Source organism: Leptonotus elevatus, chromosome 17 (assembly GCF_054856555.1).
Source record: "Leptonotus elevatus isolate MCC_2025b chromosome 17, RoL_Lele_1.0, whole genome shotgun sequence".
NCBI lineage: Eukaryota > Metazoa > Chordata > Actinopteri > Syngnathiformes > Syngnathidae > Leptonotus > Leptonotus elevatus.
Window position 1 is genome coordinate 18927832 of NC_141255.1, and position 21241 is coordinate 18949072.

A 21241-nucleotide genomic window follows, 5' to 3' on the forward strand; every position below is an offset into this window, starting at 1 on the left:
GTGTTTTGTCATTTTAAATACGTTTTCACAAACTTGAATCCAAAAGTCAAATTCCGGAGCTATAGACAAGTCTGTCTCCCATTTCGAGATGGGTAAATGCATTTTATTTGTATAGGAAAGAAACTTATGTATTTTTGAGAGGTTTTCTGTTGTAATATCTTAAACAGGCGGTTGGAGCGTACCCCGAAGTGTTGGAATTTGTTTCTTTATCATATTTTTAACTTGCAGATAGTGTAAAAAAATGCTCTTTTTCATTTCATATTTTGGGAGCAAGAATGTATATGATATAAACATATCTGAGAAAAGATGGTGGAGATGTGTAATTCCTTTCTGCTCCCACACACCTAAATGAAACGATTGGTAGTTAAGTTGAAAGTCGGGGTTATGCCGTATGGGAGAAAGCCCGCAGGGCTCCAATTGGGCTTTTGTAATTTCTGGTGCCTTCCACCAGGTGGTGAGGGTAGCTGAAATCATTGGTTTTTTAAAACAATTGTGTCGCTTAATTGATGTTGTAATAAAGAGTAAATCTAAAAGTCTGAGGTTATTACAATCCTTCTGTTCTAGTTTCAGCCAACAGTTAGTATCTCTGTTGGGTTGTGCCCATAGAATGATCAATTGTAGCTGGTTAGCTATATAGTAGTACATAACATTTGGTGCCTCTAGACCTCCTTTGGATTTACTTTTCTGAAGAGTAGATAGACTAATCTTCGCTTCTTCTTTTTTTTATTCCAGTAGAATTTTGTAACGGCCGAGTCCAACGACTGGAACCAGTTAGACGTAGGTTTGAATGGAATCATTGAGAAAAAAATTATTCATTTTGGGTAGAACTTTCATTTTAATGGTGGCGATACGTCCTATTAGAGAAATGGGATGATTATTCCAGTGTTCCAAGTCACTGTAAATGCTATCCAGAAGTGGAGTGAAGTTTAAATGAATTGTTGGCCCTAATCACCGCCGCCTGTCGGGCTTGCTTGCTGGCTCCAGCGCTGCTGCCTGTTTGCACGCTGGTGTCATTGCGGGACTCATCGACGAACAGCTGAGGCCCCAGCTGTGAAAGGTAGGCTTTCAAGATGCCGCCACGAAAGGCTGATCAGAAATCAGAAGAGGAGTTTGTCTCCATGACTCAAGTAAATGATAAACTCACTGTAGATGATGACAAAAATACACCACAAATACATATCAACAGCAGCACAGTAACACAAGGAAAGATGAACATGATGAACACAAATAATATCGACTTAAAAAACATGTGAATACACTGACTACACGACATTTGACCCTGAGAATAATTTGGACCCAGACAATCACTTCTACAAAAATAATTACTGCAGTTTCACTTGCAACTATTAAATGGACGATCAATTCAACAAAAATATAAAAATGGAAAATGCACTTTCAATTATACATTTCATTAGTAGAAGTCTCTACAGAAATTTTACAAAAATCAAAGAATACCTGAATAAATTAAATACATTCAAAATAATTGCCTTATCAGAAACATGGGTTGATAATGAAAAAATTAGTGACATGGGACTGGAAGGATATGAATTGTTTGCAACAAATAGAGAAAATAGAAGGGGGGGGGTCGTAATATATGTAGACAAAGCTCTAAGAAGCAGTAAAATTGAACATTTGACTACCACCATTGACAACATAATGGAATGTTTAACCATTGAAGTACATATTAAAAATGCACCAAATGTCATTATAAGTTGTATGTATAGGACACCAGGATCATGTCTTGACATATTTAATGAAAAACTAATGGACATTCTCAGATACACAAATGATTAAAAAAAATGCAAATAATGTGTGGGGATTTTAACATTAATTTGTTAAATCCCAAAAAGCATCAGAAAACAACTGATTTTATAAATTCAATGTATAGTAATAATCTATTCCCTGTAATCACGGAACCTAGCAGAATAACAATTGATACAGCTACACTAATAGATCACATATTTATAAATAAAATTGACCATAAAATAGAAAGTGGACTCCTTATTAATGATATAATTGGTCATCTTCCGGTCTTTGCAATCTTAAAAAAAATAAAACCAACAATAACTTACACATCAGAAACAAGACTAAGAACACAACGCTCCATGGCTGCCTTTAAGTTGGATTTAGAAAAACATAATTGGTCTGAGGTCTTTTCAAATGATGATCCCAATATTGCGTACAGTGCATTTCAGTCTACCATTATTTCTCTATACTATAAACATTGTCCATTGATAAAAGTCACAAGAAAATATAAAGGTCTAAATAAGGCATGGATGACGAAGGGGATATAGAATACATGTAAAAATAAAAACATTTTATACAAAAGATTTATTAAATTGAGAACTATGGAAGCTGAAATAAAGTACAAGACAAAAATAAAAAATCAACTATTGAATATTATACGAACACGTAAGAAAAGATCATTACTATGCATTACTAGAGCAGAATAAAAGCAACACACAAGAAATATGGAAAAAATATTTTCATTGTATATAAATGATATCTGTTTTGTCTCAAAAATATTCAAAAGTGTCTTATTTGTCGATGACAGAACTCATTACTGTTCAGAAGAGAACCTGAAGCATCTTCTGAATGAACTAAACACATAAAAAAATTGGATTCATATGAACAAATTAGCACCAAACTTAAATAAAACAAAGTTGATAGTTTTTGGTACTATACAAACCACACGACAGGTCAAAATTATGGTAAATTCAATTGAAATAGAAAGAGTGTATGAAAATTAATTTCTTGGAGTAGTTAATTATGAAAAAATTATGTTGGAAGTCACACAGATAATGTCAAAAGGAAAATGTAAAAAATTATAGGAGTACTCTCTAAAACTATGGATGTACTGAATAAGAAATCATTATACACATTATATTGTTCATTATTATGTACCATATACCATATCTAATTTATTGTGTGGAAATCTGGGGAAACTCATATAAAACAAATACCAATCATGTTTTCAAACTGCAAAAAAGAGCCATAAGAATTATTAATCGACCAATATATATACAGAACCAACTCATTCTCTATTTATTAAATCAAATATAATTGACATTTTACGACTTAGTTGAATTTAAAATGGCACAAATAATGTATAAAGTACACAACAATTTACTCTGCCACAGTACTCAAGCTGTTTAAAATTAGAGAGAGTCCTTATAAAATAAAAGGTACAAGTCCCTACAAAAAAATTAAAACAAGAACAGATATTAAGCAAAGGTGTGTTTCTGTAAAAGGTGTTAATTTGTGGAATAATTTTGACACCCGACCTGAAAAGATGTCAGTCACTTGCTGAATTTAAAAAATTGTTTAAAAGCAAAGTAAATTTTTTTTTTAACTTACGTCAGTCATGAGCTGTTAAAAATTTATATATGCTATAATTTCTTTGGATGTATCGGTATGAATGTAATGAAAATTGTATATGTGAGTATGAGGATATGATTTAGAAATTTATTATGGTATATGTCTATGAATTTCATGTACATATGTCGCTGGCAAATGTGCGTATGTTAAAGTGTACTTGTATATATGATGAGGTTTATACATTTCCTACTGTTAAAATACATTACCTTATCATTTTATCAACATAAAACGAATAACGGGTAGGACTAGATACGTTTTTAACTTCCTCCTACCCCTTTTAAACATATAAACTATTTTCTTTCGTCCTATTCTTGTTTTTCTTTTTTACTTCAATTTATATTTTAGACTTGTAATGTGTTTTCTTTGTGTTTATATGTTCAATAAAAACCATAACCCAAACCAACTTTTCCATCTAAATGAATAGAGAGTACTGCATGCCTAGGTGGCGGTATTGAGTGATTTATTTTGTTTTGTTGCATTTATCAATTGGATATCATTATTAAGGAGGCGCTATCGCGAGATGCTGTGACTATCGCGAGACCTACAGCGAGACCGGGAATACCCAACATGGCGGCGCCCTGCTGCTAAAATAGAACTAGCTCTATTATGCTAAACCAAATCCGAATTTAACCACCATTTTCTCTTCTCTCTTTCATATGACAGATTTGGAATACCACCCAGCGTGAAGAATTTAATATTCTCAGGCATATCGGAGAATACCTCAATACATCCAGGGGCCGAGATTAAAAAAATTATGACGACATCGTTAAAAAATTCCTCCTCTGATTTAGCAGCAAACTCTACTATTATTATTGGAGGAGACTTTAACACAGTCTTAAATCCATTAATAGATCGTTCTAATAATACAACATGTATAAGGCGATTACAATCTACTAAAGTAATAGGGGAATATATGGATGATTTTGGTCTCGTCGACAGCTGGAAACTTAAAAACTCAACTAAGAAGGAATTTACCTTATTTTCCGCTGTGCACCGGTCTTTTAAAAAAAATAGATTTTTTTTCTTACAAATAATTATATTGCTGATAAAATTGGTACAAAAATACATCCTATTATTATTAGCAACCATGCACCAGTCTCCCTTACCCTACAAGTTGATTATACCTTTAAACCACCCCCGACATGGCGTTTTAACATCTCACTGTTAAATGACGCAGAGTTTGACAAAATTATAAGAAGCGAGTGGGCAGACTTTTTGGAAATAAATGACTCCCCAGACTTATCCATCTCTTCTCTGGGAAGCTGGGAAAGCGGCAATTAGAGGTAAAATTATATCATATTCATCTTATAAAAAGAAACAGGATCAAAAATTTGGAAAATATTTGGAAGATAAAATTAAACAACTGACGGATGAGTGCACAATAAACTCAAATAACCAAATATGGACTGACTTACAAAATAAAAAAATACGGTTAGATGATAAGTTATCTGAAAAGACAGAGTTTATGATACAACAATTGAGATACAGCAACTTTGAATATAATAACAAATCAGGTGGCAGCGGCATGATAATGAGGCATTTATTATATCGTTGGATGCAGAAAAAGTCTTCGACAAAGTTAACTGGTGTTTCCTCTTTGCTGTTTTAAATACATTTGGCTTTAGGAAGTCATTTATTCACTGGGTGTCAGTATTATATGATTCTCCTGAAGCTACAATTACTACTAATGGGATTATATCTCAGAGTTTTACTCTAAAGAGAGGCACAAGACAGGGATGCCCACTGTCCCCATTATCATTTGAAATATTTATTGAGCCGCTTGCAATAAGCTATACGCCAGGAAAGAAGGATTCAAGGAGTTCATTCTGGGGTAACAGAACATAAAATTAATTTATATGCGATGATATTTTACTTTATTTAGAAAAACCTGCTATTTCGTTAGGGGAAGTATTTAACTTAATAACTAAATTCTCACATTTATCAAATTATTCTATTAACTGGACAAAATCAACACTACTACCTATTACAGAAAATTCATGGAACCCTGCAAGCCAGGACCCACACTACTCATTTCCTATAAGCAATTTAAAATATTTAGGCATAAAAATCTCACCTAAATTAACTGATTTAATTAATTTAAACTTTACTCCACTTCTGGATAGCATTTATAGTGACTTGGAGCGCTGGAATAATCTTCCCATTTCTCTAAAATGAAAGTTTTACCCAAAATGAATTATTTTTTCTCAATGTTTCCATTCAAACCTATGTCTAACTGGTTCCAGTCGTTGGACTCGGCCGTTACAAAATTCTACTGGAATAAAAAAAAGAAGAAGCAAAGATTAGTCTATCTACTCTTCAGAAAAGTAAATCCAAAGGAGGTCTAGAGGCACCAAATTGCATGCACTACTATATAGCTAACCAGCTACAATTTATCATTCTATGGGCACAACCCTACCCTTTTCTTTGATCCTTCCTCGGGTCTCCTGACAACCTCACGACTCTAGCTGGATTCTGAAGTATTCGGTTTAGGTGAACGATATGGGATTTTTAATAGGTTTTAGGTGAATTAATGAGTAAACACTCACATGCACGCACACATGCACATGCTCACACACATACTCATGCACATACAAAAAAAGAGAAAAAAAGGGAAAAAAGAGAGAGAGAGCAATGATGATGACATGTCAAATCGGTAAGATTACCGAATGAACAATACTGAGCTTTTTCAAAAAAAAAAAAAAAGATATCCTTAGTTCCACTTTTCCATCTAAATGAATGGAGGGTACCACTTTTATTCAGAAATCCAAAACCTCCACCTGTCAACTTAACCCTTTCCCAACTGTTCTTGTCAAAGCTTCTCTTCTCCCATCACTAACATTATTTAAACTTGCCTCTTTTGCACTCTACCCTCCCGTCTCAAAACTGCTGCTGTCATTCCCATACTCCAAAAACCTGGCTCTGATCTCTCCGACCTGAACAACTTCCAACCCATTTCAAACCTTTCCTTCATTTCCAAACTTCTGGAAAAAAACAGTTGCTGCTCAATTTCATACTCACCTTTCCTCCAATAACCTTTACGAACAATTTCAATCTGGCTTCCGTTCCCTCAATGGCACTGAAACTGTCCTCCTCAAAATCTCCAATGACCTCCTTCTCTCTGCTGACTCCGGTTCACTCTCCATCCTCCTCTTGCTTGATCTCAGTGAAGCCTTTGACACCATCTCGAGCGAGCATACGATTTTGGCCCACAGCTTGTACACAGCATGCATAACTGTGCGCGTGAGACGCTGTAGGTGGAATGTACCGATCTCACGCACACACACTTGCACGCACACAGAGGCGTCCTCCAGGGCCAGATGAAGCAGCAGCAGTCGCGGGGGCTCTCGTTTGAAGATGAAGTCACGCAAGCTTTATTGATTTATTTGGATATTTTTTCTTCTCCATCGTGACAAAGACAAAGAAGATGGCTCCAAGCACGCACGCACGCACGCACGCACGCACTCACCCCCCCCCCCCACACACACACAACACGTGTTCCTCCATGCTGGCAGCAGATGTCTGAACTGGAAGCGACGGCGGCGCCATGGTGTACATTGAGCGTTGAATATTGTTTGCAAATCAAATGTGTTGTTGCCTTGGGGGAGGCTCACTTATGTGTATTTATTGTTGTCATGGTCAAATACGCAATTACGTATTTGACCATGACATTCTGTTGGTTTTCCCATAAGAAACAATGTGTTATTTTCCTACTGATTATCTTATTTTGGATTTTTGTTTTCATATTAATGTGTTGCAGAAATATTGACTTTTCTCACCTGTGTTTTTTTCTGATCACAACACATTTTTGGGTTTAGTGTATATGAGGACACCACTTGAAGTGAATCCCAACATTTTCTGTTACTTCTTCACAATTACACTCAAACTTCCCTCCCACAGTCAAACATTTATTACGTTCCGCAAGGCTCCTTGATGAAAAAGACAAACACTGTCATGTCGTTAGCACATTTTTCTGATAATGTCAACAGATGTAAGCAATTAGCATGGAATGAACAGCATCACAGCAGTTAGGGGGTGAAGATGCACAGAAGGAGGTGGGGCCTATCAATCCAGGCATTGGCCCTTGACGTTAGGCGGACAAATCACTCACGTTGGACTTGTGACATCATCCGTGAATTTTCTGTTTGGCTGCGTATGGAGGACCAAAACTGCTAAAATTCTAAATAAATAAATGACTAAAAAATAAAATAAAATGGATATAAAAAAATTGTAAAATTAAATCAAACATTTATATAAATGGAAAATAAAAAATTATATATATATATATACATCCATAAAAAAATGAAGTAAAAATAAATACAAAAATAAAAACGAGATTCAAGAAATAAGAATAAATATAAAAATAAATGGGCGGCACGGTGGGTGACTGGTTAGCACGTCCGCCTCCCTGAAGACGCTCAGCCAGGACGAAATGTTATTCAAATGAGAGGGCGGTCCTAAGCCTTTCTTGGGTTGGGCTTGTTAGAGTAGACAATATTAAGTATTGTACTCTTTGCGTGTTCAATTAACTGAATGGTGAGATTCTGGTGAAGAAGTCCCTTTGCAAAGGTATCAAAAGCTTTTGATGACAACAATTGAACTCTCTCAAACAGTGGTCTGTTCAGATTGTGTTTCCTCTCTACTCCGGCACATCATTATTTATTGAAAAGTGGGTGAATACGAAAAGTCTCCTCCCTCAGCAAGTTCCCAGGAATACAAATCAGATTAGAGAAAAACAATACATCAGCCTGTGCCTCCCCTCTTCCGACCGGCTGAGACCGGTACTAGACTAAACTCCCTTTAAGATAGCAAATGGAAGAAACCCGTTGCCCTTCTTCTGAGAGTGAGACAGATAAGAATACAATTCTATTCATTGAGCCATACTGAGTTAACATAATTATACCTACATCTACACAGCTATAACTAAATACAAAATGGTTAAAATATAAAGTAAAACAGTAAAAATGTTAACAAAGTTAACATTCCTTCAATTGGGCTCTTAAAAGAGCCCAAAACAAACATTTTTACAAAAAGATGCCAGCAGGATCCTCGTCCCTCTCATTGGATGCGATAGAAGACACGTATGGTTTAGCAGAAGCCACCATCATATGAGAGGACTTATTTTGTACGTCATGTTTTTCAATAGCAGTGGTAATAAGTCTTTGGCAAAGAGAACGAATACATGGTATTAAACAACATCAACAAATCGTTAATAACGCAGTGAAAACAGCCGCAGATATCAAAATTGAGGAAATCAAAGCTTTATAGCGGCCGAACACATTCATCCAATTATCCCATACAGAAGTATCTACACCGGATTGCTCTTTCATTTTCTTATTGAGTGTTCGCAGCCCTTCAATTGCAATTGTCAGACTTCCATCTGGAGCAGTATTGTTAGGAATAAAAGTGCAACACTGATCTCCAAACATTGAGCAAACTCCGCCCTTTTCTGCCAGTAACATATCTAGTGCAATTCGATTTTGGAATGTCATCAAAGATGTGGCGGCTAACTGGCCGCGTACAGCCTCAAAGCCAGACTGAGTCGAATTTCCTAGCCTTTGTACATTATAATGTATATAATTAATTCTATCTACATTTTTGTTTATGGTGCACCACCAGCAAATAACAGATTCGAATCCTGAGAGTACTTGATCAGTTAATTTGTATTCATCTGGCACACCTCTTGGTACTCCAATTGCATCAATGTAGGTGGGAACATTCTGCTCTTGCCAAGAATGTCGTTTGGTCCTCTGAAAAGAAGGAGGTTTTGGTTCCCAATTATCAATCATTTGTAACAGGTTATCAATAGAGATGGGGTAGATTTGTACTGGCATGAGAAGGGTTATGAGGGCACAATATCCTTTTGTATTTAAAGGCAACTTATCAAATATTCTGTTATCACCGCACCACCAGTATATGTCCGCCCTGGATCGTGGTTGGAACTTCTGTCCCACATCTACTATTGATACGCACTGAGTGATGTAATTTAGTTCTCCCAACTGTTCTCCAGTACCTGTCATTTTAATACATGAAAAATTACCATTTGCAACTGTGTTTGAAAATACTGGTTTAGTTTTCTGCCAATCGACGAGGGGATACACCTTATCCCATTGCGAGCATTTTACATTGGGGACAGTCTTATTCATTAGTTCCATTACACAGTGATCATCTATTTTAGCCGGAATGATTCTCAATAAAGGACGCGGACCTACACATACCACACAGTTATTTTTATCAGAGGCTCGAGCCGCTTCGTTCGCCAATAATAGCCAATTGTTACTGCCCCCGGGAAAATCCTGTTGTAACCCGGAACCTTTCAACTATTCCATCAGTCGGTACGCTGACCGCCTTCACTCCGCTCTCCATTGTGTAGTTAGTCATTTTTGGCTGTTCTAAATTACTCATTGTTTTATTTACGCATACTAAAATGGGGAAATATGGGTCATGTCCGGAGAACCAGGCCCACAACAGAAATCCAAAACAGGAGGCGTTATCAATTGTTGTGTTAGGCGACCGTAATTTTCCTTCTGGAAAAATAAAGGTCATATAGAGTCGACCCCCCATATTACGCAATGTTATTCTTTTGCTAAAGAAGATTGCCTCCTCACTAGTTCCCGGACGCCAGTATCGTCCATCCTGTGTTGTTATTAGAGCATTCCAATCTTGTTGTACATGTCCTGTCAAATACCACCAGTAATTTATCCAATCCCCCCCTTAGTCTGTCTCCCCCTACCAAATCCCTTTAAGGATTTAATAGGAATTTTAACAGAAGTGTTTGTATTTGGAGCAACTGTCACAGCAATTGATGTATTATAAGTCCAGAATGTGACCCAGGGATTATATGGAGACTTAATACTTCGCTTAATACGATACGTTGTAATTGCGTTCAAAGTTGTGTCAAAAGGCTGACAAAAATACCAAGTCAATATGAGAAGAAATGTCGCGATGCAGCAGACGGATATATGTTTCTGCTTTGAAGCCATCTCGTGATGAAGTTCTTTGTTGAATGAAAAAAGTGTCGCAATAGTTCGTCTCTTCTTTTAAGGTCTCGGGTAGACTGCCGAGACCTTCGATATGTCACCGGGATTATTCTGCCCGAAAATGTCACTCTTCGTAAAATGATTGCCCAGAAAAAGGCACTTGATTTGATCTTAGTTGACTGATGTCCTCAAACGGCTGATGTCCTCAAACGGCAGCTCCGGAACCGGGCACGGATTCAGCTGACGTGGCTCCCAGGTCGGGACATCCGGTGATCGCAGGTCGGATTGCTGAGCCAGCAGGTGTCCCGGCCGGCCTGGTAGATGACAGGTGGTACCAGGTGTCCCCCTTCTTATGCAAGCGCACTGCACAAGACGTTCTTTCAGTTACCCGGTGAGGGCCCGTCCATCTGGGGAAGAACCATCTTCTCTTAGTCACCTTTAACCACACATATTCACAATCATTTATTTCTAAAGGAGCAACTGGCCACTTTTTTGTTAGCTTAGAAAATGTAGATACTAATTGTTTTAGTACTGGAGGTCCTTCAATGTGTGACTCTTCCAGCGGCGTATTTGGAGCCGGAAATGGTCTGTTTTTGTGACCTTCAAATGGAGTCCAGCCTTTAGCTGAGTTTAATGACATTCGCACATTCATTAGTGCAATTGGAAGGGCTTGTAGCCAATTCAAATTTGACGAGGCCAGTGCTTTAGCTAATTTTTCTTTAATATTTCTATTCATTCGCTCAACCTGTCCTTGAGATTGAGGATGATACACTGATCCAAAAGTGTGTCTCAGCCCCAATGCTTGTTCTACTTCCTGTAGATGTTTATTTTTGAAATGAGTCCCATTGTCTGATCTAATTTTCCTGGGAAACCCATGTGATGGTATATAATGATTAATCAAATGTTTTACCACAACCTCTGCTGTCTCAGATTTACATTGATATGCCTCCGGCCATCCGGAAAAGGAATCCACAATTACCAACAAATATCGGTATCCTTCCACTGGTTTAATCATATCTGTAAAATCCATTGAGATTACTTGTCCTGGAGCAGTCACTTCTGGATCATGAGTGCCAGGTTTGGATGTCATTTTACTGTTAAATTTGTTACAAACACTGCAGTCCTGCAGTTCATTTTTAACAATTTGTCTCATGTAAGGATGCCACCAGTTACATAATTGTCTCATTATTTCCTCTGTGCCAACATGGCACAGTCCATGGGCTTCAGAAATGAGATTTTTTAGTTGTTTCTGCGATGGGATATATTTACCTTCTTTCCGCCATATACCTGTTCCATCCTTTTGTCCGCCTTTTGCCAGCCACACACTGTGTTCTTCCGGACTGGCCTTCTCCTGCCACAGCTTAATTGTTTCTATGGTTAGTTCTTGTCCTAATTCATCTTTGTTCACCATCAATTGAAGTGTTGGGCTATAGCCCGCTGCTTGTTTTGACGCCTTGTCTGCTGAATCATTTCCTTCTGACACAAAATCATTCTTTTTTGAATGTCCCCTACATTTAATCACAGCCACCGCTCTAGGAAATAGCAAGGCGTTTTTTAGATCAAAAATATCTTGATGGTGTTTGATCGGCGACCCTGAAGCAGTCATGAAATCATTTCTTTGCCATTCTTTTATGGCTGTGTGTATCACTATATGTGCATACGCCGAGTAAGTGTAAATGTTTACAGTTTTGTCTTTTGCTATCTTTAATGCAGCTGTCACTGCCACTATTTCTGCTCTTTGAGCTGACTGTGGCCCTGTGAGTCTATCTGCCACTCTCAAGTCAAAAGTTGTTCCAATCATCTGTGTTACTGCAAAACCTGACTGGAGTCCATCATTACCCTTAAAACAACATCCATCAGTAAATAACGTCATTTCTGCGTCGTCTATTGGGATGTCGTAAAGGTCATTTCTCAGTGAGTTTTCTTCCAAAACACGCTGAGTGCAGCAGTGGGATTGTCCCTCCAACATGCCTTCTGCCATGTTAATTCCCTCATGTACAAACAAAATGTGAGGTTGTGTCAGGACTGATTCAATCTTTCTCTGTCGTCCCCCCGTCATAGTAAATGCTTGGCTGGTTACGTACTGCACTGTACTATGTGATGTACGTACTGTAAGCGGGTGATGTAGCACAATATGAAATGTTTTCTGAATCAAGCGAGCTAGTGCTGAAGCAAAAGCTGCACAAAGAGGATGACGCTGTTCATATTTCTCAAGAGGTGTTGATGCATAAAGACAAACATGTCTATTACCATCTTCCCCCTTCTGAAAAAGAACAGCCGACACACTGCTGGATTTTTCAGAAACATCAAGGAAAAACATGTTTTTGTAATCAGGGACGACAAGAGCCGCTGCTGATGACAACAACTGTTTCAGCAGAACAAAAGAGTTCTCAGCAGCTTGTGTCCAATTTAGAACATGCGACAGGTTCCTCATTCCTTTTTCATTCACTAATTGTCTGAGAGAGTGAGTCAGTTCCGCAAAATCCGGAACATGATGTCTGGAGTAGTTACACAGACCCAGAAAAGCCAACATTTGTTTCACATATGTCGGTTTGGGATGATGCAAGATGTCATCTTTGTGTGACGGAGAAATACCTGTTCCACGCTTTGATATAAGTCGACCCAAGAAGGAAACCTGAGGTCGGGCAATTTGGAGTTTGTCTTTGGAGCACTTCAAACCCACCGAAGCCAGGTGGCTCAAAAGGAGCTGTGTAGCTTGTAGGCAGGACTCCTCAGATGGTGCAGCTAGGAGTAGATCATCTACATATTGCACCAAAAGAACATCAGTAGGAAGTTGGAGAGTTGACAGCAGCTGTCGAAGGGAAGCATTGAAAACTCCAGGAGACAAAACAAAACCCTGTGGTAGCCGGGTATAGGAGTAACACTCATCATTCCACGTAAATGCAAAATACTTCTGCATAGACTGGTGAAGAGGGATACAAAAAAATGCATTTGCAAGATCAATGCAGGTGAAATGTGTATGCAATGGAGTAATTTGTGACAGCGCAGAATGCGGATTTGGCACCGGGAGTGCAGGTGTCAAAACTTTAGCATTAATAGCTCGGAGATCATGCACCATTCGAAATTTACCAGTATTTTTCTTTTCCACTGGGAGAATAGGAGTATTATAGGTAGACTTATCAATTTTACAAAGGACCCCCGCTTTCAGCAAACCCTCAATTGTTACTGAGATGCCAAGTCGCCCTTCATTTTTCATTTTATATTGTTGCACCCAAACGGGGTCATGTTTCAATTCAAAAGTTACTGGAGCAACATTACACAGGCCCACATCAGTCGGGTCAATAGACCACAGTGCAGTAGGCAAGGTTCTCAACATGTCACCAGCAAACTCGCTGTCAGATGTCTCCCTTCCATGATGCCGATCCAAAAGTTGATGTTCTAAAACAGACATGGAGGCAAACAAGTCAGATTTAATCCAATAGGCATCAAGAGATTTGGAATACAATAAATCTGTGTGTATAGAGTGTTGCCAATCAGTTGCTCTTGTGCAGGCCAGGACAAATGGACCCAAATCTTTTACCGTATGCCGGGATGACACCATCAGTGAAATATGAGGATGACATGCCAGCATAGATTCATCAGGTGGCTCCGCCATCTTGTACCATCGAGATTGTTCTTCAGTCAGATTAACAGAAAATGCCACGCCGGGTTTTCCTGCAAACAAATCACCGACACGCAACTCCCAGGCGTTGTCAACAACTGTACTAAAATCTTCACTGTATATCTCATCACTTCTCCTGTCATAGAATAATGTGCAATGCATACAGTCAGAAACCATCTCATATGATCTTAGATTTCTCACCCAAGAAGACCATAGTTTCCAAAAGTTCTCAGCGTCCCTCCAGCCGGAAGAATCAGTGTCAACCTTTGCCCAGTAGATGTCAGCAGGGGTGCATGTCATGGCGTTTTGAGGCATCACTGCAAACTGGGTGGAGACGTTGGATGCGGATTCACCATTACAGTGATGAGTGTGTCCGTCTGGGAACTGAAGTGTAATTCCGTCCGGTCCACACTGGATCAATGGAGCAGTTTTTATGAGAAGATCCCTTCCCAAAAGATTCACAGGACAATTCGGAGCATAGACAAATTCGTGCAAAAAAGTCTGTGAGAAGCACTTTGTGTGAATCGGAGATGTCATATGCAAAACAGTCTGTTCTCCCTTAAATCCAACGAGCGAAATACCATCCGTGGTGAGCGTACTGTCAGGTGGCAACTTCATAATGGTAGAATGTCGAGCTCCAGTATCTACCATAAATGAAAAAACAGTTCCGCCTACCGTCATGTCAATCATTGGCTCCTGCATGCCATGACATGTGAATTCAGGATCCAGTCATTGCGGAAACTGTCCACCAGGTGGCGGCAGGAGCTGTTGGTAAGGCACAGGAGGGTAATGTTGTTGTTGTGATGCAGTCGGGCGTGTGGAAGGGCCCCATGAGCCACGTCCCCTTTGCCGGTAGGAGCCTCGTCCTCTCTGTTGACGCCTCCCCCTTCCTCGCACACGTGGGAACTGCCGGCAGGCATTTGCCCAGTGCCCAGAACGGCCACAACTGAAACACTGGTCTTGGTGAGGAAAAGGCTCTGACTGATACAAAACACACCCTCCCATGACATTTTCAGATGATGACATTTCAGTAGAAGCCGGAGGAACAAAATCCTCCTGTTTTTTTAAAGTCTGCAATTGTAAAATCGCCAATTGTTTTTCAGTACTTAAATGTTTTTCAGTTTTTGATTCGACATCTTTTGCATACCTTGTCAAATGGTGTTTCAGATGAGACAACCACCTGTCATGGTCGGTTCCAGGCAAATCCGGATTCGCGTCCATAGCCTGCACAACAGACTTAGGCACACCCCTTAACACCGCAGCTCGAAATATTTGTGAATACAGTGCAGAATCATTTGGCAAGTGGCCAGTCTTTAAAGAAAAGTCCACAAGAGCACGGTCAATAAACGCCGCGGCCTCTTCGTCAACTTTGGGAGCGAATATCAAGTCAGAGATGACAACTTCAGGGAGTGGGAACAATTCGGCAAGTGCTCCAAACAGCATTAAATAATTATCACGTGATAATGCCTCACCGTCACTCAAAGATGACATTCCTGAATTAGTCATCAACACTTCGAGTTGAGACAGAGGACATGCTTGTGTCAAAAGCGTACGTATATCTCCTGCAGTTAAAATCTGCCCAATCACCTCCCTCTGTAGCGACCGCAGCCAATCCGCCCCCCCCCCCCCCCCGTCTGCATCGGAGGAAGTTTTTTTACAAGCACGCACAAATCAGATGGCAAATAGGGTCTGTATACAGTAGCCGAATTACCGGTGGCTGGATCCACCTTTGTCAACATGGGCGCTTGCAACACCCCTTTAGAACGGGTTACAATCTGTATAGGAGTAGCCTCTGGGAGTTTATCGGATGCGCTAAAGCCACGTTGTCTCATGACGTCACCAACAGCACATGTCAGATCAGCTAACTGTTGTCGAATCTCTACAATTTGACAGCTCTTCGTCAATGCATCAGAAATCTCATTTGTCATATCACGTTCATGTCGTTGAAACAATTCATCACGTTCCGCCCTTAATAAGCGGTCTTCTTCTGTCAATTGGTCGTTCGCAGCCTCCTCAAAGCGAGAAAGAATCACACGCCATTTGTTACGAATAACCTGGGGCACTTCAGCGTGTCTAGTCAGTTCCAATTGAAAAGCACCCGCTTGGTTCAATTTTGCTTGCGGAACATCCTTCATCATCAATATTTCGTTTCATTTACTCTCCAATTGTTTCACAGAAGCGCTTACGCCAGCTGCTAAACCGTCTGCCGCGGCCTGCAAATTAGATCGAATTGGCCGAGAATTTATATCACATTTTCCACCATTCCAATCCACATCGAGATTACCACCATTCACCTTTAAAATCGGCGCTTGCAAATTCTGTGGCATTTGAACCGCAGTTTTGTACGGTAATTCAGTAAACGGGTTAATAGCTTCCACAGGAGCTGGAGTCATTTTAGCATCATTAGCAGCATTTGCTAAGGCCCCCCGAGCGGTTTTTACAGAACTACCCAAAGCCAACAGTCTAGCATTACACATCAATTTATCCACTTTTTTCCGATTTTGTCTAACTCTCATTCCATTCAAAGAAAATACAAAAGTCTGACGTACCATTTTGTCCAGTGAAAGCCATTTTTTCACGCATGCAAATTCCACTGCTTTCATCAAAGCTACCAAACAAACAGTGGATGTCAAAGGTGGAAACCACCCTTTGTCACAGCCCGCCGTTGTCCAATCCATTATCAGCTTTTTCATTTTTCGTCGATGTTTTTCGGGCATTGCTTCTACAGCAACATCAAATGCAGTCTTAACTTGTATATCTAGACACAGATTCCGGCTATGAACCGGAAGCGCATTCAGGTCAAACCATTCTGTATCCCGGTCAAAAACGCCCTCCATTTTGTTTGTAGTTCCTTATTTTTACTTCCGGTTTCTATTCTACGCAAGTAGTATTAATATTTATCAATACAGTGACGTCTCACTTTTAGTATAATAGTTCAATAGGTTAACACATATGGCCACACAACAGACACACATAAGAATCACGTGACCTCTCGTTTATACACAGCGGTTATCCAATCCCGCTGAGCTAAACTGTTCTCCATATATTGCAAAATTTTTGCAAGGCGCTCATTTTCAAAATAACTTGTCACGCGCTATCGAATTAAACCGTAGAACAAAAGGAATTCATACGGTAATCCTGACCCCAAAACTACAATCATAGGAGCGCCAAAAAATAAAATAAAATTCACGTAATCTCTCGATTGCAAATACAGTAACACAAATCCAATTATTACTGTAATCAACCTGGACCCCTCAATACTGTTCAATTTCAAACAGGCGCTTTTTCAAAAAACATATTACGTGTAAATGGACGTTCTCACCAAGAGTCATGAGCAAATATGATACTAGTCCCCAATCGGCCAAACTGCTAAAAAACAGAGCGCATACCATAATCTTTGCGATTCCTAGTAAAAAGAAAGACTTCTTACGTCATCCGGTAACCCTTTTATTCAATATATATTATGGTCTAAGGATTCTTCGTAGCGTGACGAAAAACAAAACAAATTAACAAATTAAATCCACTACTTCATCCCGTATAAAAAAAGCTTTATCTCTTCAGGTCTACATTTACGTCACTTAAATGCACCACCCCACGACGTGTTTAGTTCAATATCGTAGGAATTATCCCAACTCTATAACGACATCAAACTACAACTTGTTCACACAGATCTCATTTAAAATTTAGACAATTTGGAAGACGAAAAACCGGCTATAGCGCCTCCAAACAGACAGAATTTCTCTACGTGGATAAAAATCTCCACTTACCGGAATTAATATGGCGCCAGAAATTACGCCCGTCCGGGAACGCCACAGCCTGCTCTACGTCAAAAATGCCACCATCCGTTAGAATTCAGCGTCGGGGATCACCATTTGTTAGAGTAGACAATATTAAGTATTGCACTCTTTGCGTGTTCAATTAACTGAATGGTGAGATTCTGGTGAAGAAGTCCCTTTGCAAAGGTATCAAAAGCTTTTGATGACAACAATTGAACTCTCTCAAACAGTGGTCTGTTCAGATTGTGTCTCCTCTCTACTCCGGCACATCATTATTTATTGAAAAGTGGGTGAATACGAAAAGTCTCCTCCCTCAGCAAGTTCCCAGGAATACAAATCAGATTAGAGAAAAACAATACATCAGCCTGTGCCTCCCCTCTTCCGACCGGCTGAGACCGGTACTAGACTAAACTCCCTTTAAGATAGCAAATGGAAGAAACCCGTTGCCCTTCTTCTGAGAGTGAGACAGATAAGAATACAATTCTATTCATTGAGCCATACTGAGTTAACATAATTATACCTACATCTACACAGCTATAACTAAATACAAAATGGTTAAAATATAAAGTAAAACAGTAAAAATGTTAACAAAATTAACAGGCTCCACCATTGCAATCTGCCTTTCAATGGTCGAGTGAGTGGCTTGGTGAACAAAGAAGTCTCACCGGCTTGCATGGAGAATTCCAGCAATGGACAACTATCTCGTCCACTGTTACCACGGCTTCTTGTCGAGCAACTCAAGTCGCAAGTGAGCTATATATATCCATTGCTGCTTAAAGGTTTGTGAACCCTGCAGGAATGGTCAGATTTTTTTATAAAATATTGAAATAACCTTATAAAATGTTTAGTCATACCCCAATCTACAATACTGACATTGAACATAATGGACTTGAACAAAAATAATGATAATATTGTCATTCCTTATTAAACAAAAGTTGTAGATTTAAGAAAAACTCATTTTGCAATGAGAACTTCTTTAGTGATCAGTCTTTCACATCTACTTTGGGGGATCTTTGCTACTCTTCCTTGCAAAATGCAGCCAATATTCCTTTGAATTCATGATTCCCTGGACTATGTGGAGTTGTCCACATCCTGAGGATGAAAAGCCAGCCCAGAATTTAACATTCTCACCCCCATGCTTCACTGTAGGGAGAAAGTTCTTTTGCTGGCATACAATTTTGACTTTTCACCAGACATGACTGTTTTAGTTGTGACCAAACAGTTCAATTTTGGACTCATCTGTCCACAGAAGGGACTTCCAAAAAGCTTCAGTGTTGTCCAGGTATTCGCTGGCAAAGTTGAGATGGGCAGCTTTGATCTTTTTTTGTGAGCAGAGGCTTCTACCTTGCAAGCCTTCCATGAAAGCCGATTGACATTTCTTCTGATTGTTGAAGCATGCATGTGTCCCAGATGCAGCAAAAGAGGTCTGTAAATCCCTTAATGTGATGTTCGAGTTGGCTTTTTACCTGAATTATATTTTTTTCTTGTGGTTCTTGCTGATATTTTTAGAAGGTCGTCCACTTCTAGGCTGGATTGTAGTAATTTTCAGTGTTCTCTAGTTGCAGATGATTTTCTTCACAATGGAATGATGAAGCAAATTTTTTTTTAGATTACTTTATAGCTTTCCCCAGACAGATGTGCTGTGCCACTACCCAATTCCTGAGGTCCCCTGAGATTTCTCTTCCTCTCAGCATGACTGACCTGTATGGGTTTACCTGGGTAAGACTAAAGTGATGTGGTTTTGTCTCTGTTTCAGTCAGTGATGCACAATTTATTCGCTAAACCTCTCACATTTCATTGGTTAGTTTAGCTACCAGTTTGTCTTTCCTAATCCTACTTGACTGCTTGTTTTAAGCAATGCAGCTCAGGGTTCACTTACTTTTGCACCTACATGAATTAACTAAAAACAATTTTTAATTTAGTTTTGACTACACAATTGATTTAAAAAAAGAACAATGCATTGAAATGCTAAAACTACACCTGTTATTTTATATAAACTAGTAGTTCAGATTAAACAACAAAATCAGGTTGAAACAATTGGAAAGTCCAAATTGCTCAAGAGGTTCGCAAACAGCAGCGTGTGTGTGTGGGAGTGTGTGTGTGTGTGTGTGTGTGTGTGTGTGTGTGTGTATGTATATATATATATATATATATATATATATACACAGTGGAACCTCGGAGTTTGAACGTCTCGGAACTCGTATAATTCTGACTTCAACCTAAAAATCGGAGTAAAAAATCCCTCGCAGTTTGAACTCATTTTCGGAGTTCGAACACCCAAGTGTGCCTGACGTTAAACAACGCGCGCAAGGACCGCTTAGTAGTCTAACAATATGCCCAACGTAAAACACACAAACTCTGCACTGAACTAAATCTAGCATTAACATAGCATTTATCATCCACTGATGCCATCACATCACACCACAAGAGGTAAGGTAAAGTAAGGTATTTTATTGTTTAAATACTGTACTGTACTGTAAATGTAAAAAAATATATATCAATAGAAATAAAAATAGGAATTTTCTGTTTTTCGAGCTTGGGAACGGATGAATTGCATTTACATTATTTCCTATGGGAAAAAAAGTTTCGGAGGTTGAACAATTCGGACTTTAAACACTACGCAGGAACGAATTATGTTCAAACTCAAAGGTACCACTGTATATATACATATATATGTGAAGGGTCAGAATGCGCATATCCGATGATTGAACGAAGCAGTTTGTTTGAAAAAGTGGTGCAATTAGAGCGCCAATAAATAATAGCCAGCTCGTTAGAACTCTTTGACTTGCTCACAAAGCCGCCGATGCATTGTCAATGGCGGTTGCATTTAACTCGACAAGTTTGCGCGTCGGCGTGTATGGACTCGCAGAGGCGTGCGAGAATGCAACATCACGCACCGCTATTGAGGCCCAGCGTGTTGCCATGACGACAGCTTGAATTCCTTTTTTTGTTGACATAATTTTATGCTACAATGAGTGAAATAAATATGAAAAGTGTCATTTTATTTTTCATGTATATAGCCTAATGCAGCAGGTGAGCATTGGTAGTGGCGTCCGTACGACAGCCAAATACTTGCTCCTGAAAATGCTTTCCCTCTTCCAAATCAATCGATGGCCCACAAAAAGGCCACCATACCGACGTTCCACATGTTCCACTTGACTTCCTGCGGCTAATCAATCATTTTTCCCATTGATGGACGTACCGACCATTGAGATGGTGTCGTTTGTTATCCCAACAAACCACTCGGAATCTATTCTTGCCGACGATCGACAATTCAATGTTGCGCAGCTGCTGCAGGTATATTGATCGGTTTTCTGCACTTCCTGCGCTGTAACACAATGTTGTCCCAATAAAGAGAAATAAATTACATAACTCCAAAAATAATAATAATAATAATCTCCACATACACCAGGCCTGTGTACGTCCGGGGTCACCTTGGACGCATAAGGATTAAATATGATGTCGCGTCTCAGCTCAGGGATTAAGCG

General features: G+C 39.3%; 1 protein-coding gene and 1 long non-coding RNA gene across 2 annotated transcripts in view; both read left to right on the plus strand.

The window, feature by feature from the left end:
• The window catches only part of LOC147160332 (uncharacterized), a 32744-nt gene that overhangs the window by 7538 nt on the left and 3965 nt on the right, over window positions 1-21241 (plus strand). The gene's annotated exons all lie outside the window — the stretch shown is intronic.
• On the plus strand, window positions 1351-2091 carry LOC147160333 (uncharacterized). The gene is given in 3 exon segments (XM_086059022.1): window positions 1351-1779; window positions 1782-2036; window positions 2080-2091. Coding segments are annotated over 3 exon segments (696 nt in total).